The sequence below is a fragment of the Ahaetulla prasina genome, chromosome 1, assembly GCF_028640845.1.
Source record: "Ahaetulla prasina isolate Xishuangbanna chromosome 1, ASM2864084v1, whole genome shotgun sequence".
Lineage (NCBI taxonomy): Eukaryota > Metazoa > Chordata > Lepidosauria > Squamata > Colubridae > Ahaetulla > Ahaetulla prasina.
Window position 1 is genome coordinate 226,389,946 of NC_080539.1, and position 5,302 is coordinate 226,395,247.

Consider the following 5,302-nt stretch of genomic DNA (forward strand, 5'->3'; position numbering starts at 1 on the left):
TCCGCCACCATATATGCCTCCTCATAGTTTGGATACTTTTCCAAGAAGGCGTTTGAAGTCTTCACCCTCAAGTCACCTGTCCTATGGCAGAAGGGAAGTTACTGGATCTGTTGTGACTGTCCGGTCCCTGACATCTAGTGGCCATGGAGCAGAGAGACGGATGTTATGTTCCCCTGTGAGTTCCTTTAAAGGATCCCAAGACTTGACCCTAACACATGACCCAGATATGCCTCCACTTGAGGGATCAGAAGAAGGGGAAGAAAAGGGGGCTGAGGCGGCAGTGGCTTCCCCAGAGAGAGAAGATTCTCCGGTGGCTGCACGAACTAGGTCCAGGACTGACCCGCCGTCGCCCTCTGTCTTCACGGCTCCTTTGAGACAAGTGGATCAGTTATTAGTGGATAGGGACGATCCCAATAAGGTGGCAACTACTCCTCTCTTCCAGCATGTTCCATTTTCCACGTCGGATTTGTTAAATTGGAAATTCCACTATGGTCCTTATAGTGACAAACCCAATGAAGTGGCGGATCTTGTCAAAACAATCATTGACACTCACAATCCATCCTGGATGGATTTGCAACAACTTATGGGGACTTTGTTTAATCCTGAGGAAAGAGAAAAGATCCGAGTTGCTGCCACCCAGATTTTAAAGCCGGATGTGCCAGTTCCGTATAATCTCATGGACTGGGTTGAGCGAAGGTTCCCGTCTGCCGACCCTAAGTGGGACCCGTATGACAACCGTCACATGGCTGAATTACAAGAATATCAGAGACTATTTGTTCAGGCAGTAAGAGCGGGAGGGAAACCGGCTACAAATATGTCAAAACCTTCCTTGGTTATACAGGAGCCCAATGAGAGTCCTGAAGCCTTTTACTCTCGTTTGATTGATTCTTACCGTATGTATACCCCATTGATCCAATTCTGCCAGAAAATGCCAGAATGTTAGCAATGGCCTTTATTTCACAAAGCGCCCCAGATATTAGGAAAAAACTCCAGAAACTCGAAGGGGCATTGGGCAAGCCACTGAGTGAATTGATGGAGGTCGCTAGAAAGGTTTTTGTTAACCGGGAAGTTCGTGAAGAACAAAAGAAGGACCAGAGGATGCAAAAGAAGGCTGAATTGTTGGCGGCTGCCATGATGAGTGGACCCAGAGATGGCAGAGGTCTCCGGGGCCGAGGGACGGGAAGGACTTTGGGGCCTAATCAATGTGGCATATGTAAACAGGAAGGCCATTGGAAAGGTGAATGTCCCAATAAGGAAGATTTTGCCCGTCCTAGTAGCCGCCCCTGGAGTCCCCCTACTGGATTGCGAGGTGTTCGAAGAGGTCCTCAAAGGGGTCGAGGTCGCCGTGGCCTATTCCCGAGATCTCCCCTCCTCGGTTTGGCCGAGGCGGAGGAGTGGCAATGAGGCCGACCGGGTTTGGAGCGCCTCCCCGAACCTGTGGTCCGCTTGACAGTTGGAGGCAAGACGATCCCTTTCCTTGTCGATACTGGTGCGACTCGATCTGTTTTGACTCTACCCTTGACTCAGCCGTCCACTTCTTCTATCAATATCCAAGGTGTGAGTGGCGAGGCAGTTGAAAGACCTTTTCTACAGCCCCTTCATTGTGTTGCAGGGGGCCACACCATTAGTCATCAATTTGTTTATATGCCAGACTGCCCTATGCCTCTTTTGGGTCGTGACTTACTTTGTAAATTGCGGGCGCAAATCTCCTTTTCAGACGATGGCTCAATGCATTTGAAATATGGCAAAGTTAATCTGGATATTCCCCGGGAGGAAGTGTGGAGATTGATGGTGGCCGTGGACGCCCCGCAGGGTGGGAAGTGGATGGACTTTGCTGTTCCCCACCTGTGGGCGGAAGATAATCCTCCAGGTTTTGCTGGCCACCATCCTCCTATTGTGATTGAGGAAATTCCCCGAAGGAATCCAGTCCGAATTCGTCAAAGAGCCTATCCCAGACACATTGTCGCGTCCATTCAGAAAGTTATTGAGCCTTACCTTACTTACGGCATTCTGATACCAATAGACTCGCCATGGAACACTCCCATTTTACCAATCCCAAAAGGAGATGGCCACTTTAGGATGGCGCAGGATTTGAGGCGCGTGAATGACGCAACTGTTACCATCCACGCAACCGTGCCCAACCCATATGTTCTTTTGGGACTAATACCCCCTACTGCTTCTTGGTTTTCGGTCATCGATTTAAAAGACGCTTTCTTCACAATACCTATTCACCACCAATCTCAGCACTTGTTTGCCTTTGAATGGGAAAGCCCTATAACCGGACGGAAACAACAATATACCTGGACTCGTTTACCACAGGGGTTTAAGAATTCTCCCACACTGTTTGGGGCTGCACTTGCTCGGGATTTGGAGGCTTTGGAGATCCCTCCTCCTGATGTTGTCTTACAATATGTTGATGATCTCCTTGTGACTGGGACTTCTGAAGACGTTTGCTGGGAGAACACTTCCCTTTTACTACATCTTTTACAGGACTTGGGTTACAAGGCCTCCAAGAAGAAGGCCCAGTTGGTTTTACCCAAGGTCCGGTATTTGGGTTATGATATTCAGCAGGGCAGCCGCACCTTGGCCCATGAGCGAAAGGAAGCTATTTGTCAATTGCCAGTTCCTAAGAATCGCAAGGAGCTGCGGGGTTTTTTGGGGGCAGCCGGTTTCTGTCGAATCTGGATTCCCAATTTCGCCATTCTGGCCAAACCATTATATGAAGCCACCAAAGGGGCGGATAAGGAACCATTGAAGTGGGAGAAAGGGGAACAACAAAGTTTCACCAATTTGAAGCTCGCTTTAACTCAAGCACCTACTCTTGCCCTGCCTGACTTGGAGAAACCTTTTCAACTTTTTGTCGACACGAAACAAAACATGGCAGTTGGTGTGCTCACGCAGAGGATGGGGACATGGTTTCGCCCCGTCGCGTACCTGTCTAAGCAGTTGGACAATGTTGCGAACGGGTGGCCCACCTGTTTGAAGGCAGTTGCGGGGGCAGCCCTTCTCACGCACGAGGCCAATAAGTTGACCTTTGGCCATGACTTAGAAATTCATACTCCACATACTTTACGTGCTGTGTTGGACAATAAGGGACACCTTTGGCTTACTAACCCCCGAATGTTAAAATATCAAGCTATGCTTACTCATAACCCTTCAATTCGCCTGGTGCATTCTAATGTATTGAATCCGGCCACCCTGCTTCCGGAACCTGACTCGCAGGCGTCCCATGATTGCCTGCAGACGATTGAGGAGACTTTCTCGAGTCGCCCGGACTTGAAAGATGTGCCCCTTGTTAATCCGGACTACACGCTTTACACTGATGGTTCAAGTTTTCTTCATGATGGTGTTCGGAAGGCTGGATATGCCGTCGTGACACTGGAGGATGTTTGGGAGGCTCAACCACTGCCCCCTGGCACTAGTGCCCAATTGGCTGAACTACACGCCTTAACGAGGGCCCTTGAAATGTCCTATGATTTGCGGGTCAACATCTATACGGACTCTAAGTATGCTTTTCTAACTGTCCAAGTTCATGGGGCCCTTTATAAAGAGCGGGGAATGTTAACAGCAGGTGGCAAGGATATAAAATATGGATCTCACATTCTGCGGCTCCTAGACAGTGTATGGGCTCCCCGAGAAGTTGCAATAATGCATTGTAGAGGTCATCAGAAAGGGGTTTCTGATATTGATCGTGGTAATAATAAGGCTGATCGCACCGCCCGCTCTGTTGCTCTTGCATTTTTGCTATCTCAGACTCTTTGTCCCTTGTGGACGCCTCCGTCCACGACATCCCCGTCGTATACTCCAGTGGAAGTGACTCAGGCTAAATCGTTAGAGGCCTCCTTGGTTGTGGTTGGTTTATCCTGCCGGATGATCGTGTTTTGTTCCCCAACAGTTGGCGTGGGACGTTGCTTCTTCCTTGCATCAACAACTACATTTGGGGAAGTCTGCCTTAGCACAAGCCTTGCTCCGAGAGGTGTATATTGATAAGGTCCACAGTTTGGCAACTAATGTGGTTCTTCGGTGTTCTACTTGTGCCGCCAACAATCCTCGGCAGGGACCCTCTTTGCCCCAGGGCCACCAACCTAAGGGCTGTTATCCCTTTGAGTCCCTCATGATCGACTTTACAGACATGCCACGATCAGGGTCTTATACTGCTATGTTAGTTATTGTTTGTACCTATACCGGCTGGCCTGAGGCTATTCCCACTAGAACGAAAAAGGCGGCTGAGGTTACGAAGGCCTTACTTCAAGTTGTAATTCCACGTTATGGCCTTCCGACACGCATCTCATCTGATAATGGCCCTGAATTTATTCACCAGGCAACTCAGAAGATTTCTCGTATGTTGGGTATCAACTGGAGATTGCACTGTAGTTTCCATCCGTGTTCTGGAGGCTTTGTTGAAAGGTTTAATCGAACCATTAAGGATAAGATAGCTAAAATTTGTCAAGAGACTCATCTTAAGTGGCCGGATGCACTCAACATGGCCCTTCTTGCTGTTCGTTGTGCACCTCGTAAGACCCTCAATGTTTCCCCTTTTGAACTTTTATATGGCAGAATCCCGAATCTGGTTGCTCCTACAGGCCTTCATTTGACGACTCCTCAGTTGGGTGATACTCTCAAATGGAAACAATTGCAAGCCCTTAATGCCATGGTCCGCCGTTTGCAGACGTATGTGTTGTCTTGTCGTCCCCATGTTATTGTCACTCCAGTTCATAATATTAAACCTGGCCAAGAGGTGTGGGTCAAACATTGGAAGCAGGAGCCTTTGGCCCCTAAGTGGAAAGGACCGTATACTGTTGTTATGTCTTCTCCCCTTGCTGTTAAGGTTGCTGAGGTCAAGTCGTGGATCCACTGGACACGCGTGAAATTGGCTGCTCCTGGTTCCTGGTCCGTCACCGCTGATCCGGCACGTCCCTTGAAGTTGGCTTTTCGTAAGGCTCCCTCTCGCCCGGCTCGTCTTCGCCCCGCAGTTGACATCTCCCCTGTGGGTATCACTCCGGAAGCTGATACTTGCACGGGCCACTACAATCTTCGTTCCGGTGCTCGCTCCGGTGACAAACATGGACTCCGCTTCTAGATTACGGGACACTGCACGCATTAGGCGTTACCTTGTGCCTTCTGTATGGCTTATGACAGTACTCCTTTTCTTATGCATTGTTATTAATACTATGTATCTTTTTAAGGTTTTCTATTTTGATCGGCGCCCGGGGTTGTCCCCTATTTCTGATCCGGTCAACCTTACTGGTTGGGATGACTCCTTTTCGCCAGGGGGGAATGGGGTCCCGGTGGATGGCCATGG

At 49.3% G+C, this 5,302-nt stretch overlaps 1 protein-coding gene across 1 annotated transcript; it reads left to right on the top strand.

The window, feature by feature from the left end:
- The first annotated feature begins 945 nt into the window (after positions 1–945).
- On the top strand, positions 946–5,080 carry LOC131201024 (uncharacterized). Its single transcript, XM_058188558.1, has 3 exons — positions 946–1,375; positions 1,613–3,852; positions 3,896–5,080. Exons 1-3 carry the CDS (start codon positions 946–948, stop codon positions 5,078–5,080), a joined length of 3,855 nt encoding a protein of 1,284 aa, XP_058044541.1.
- The last annotated feature ends 222 nt before the right edge of the window (positions 5,081–5,302 follow it).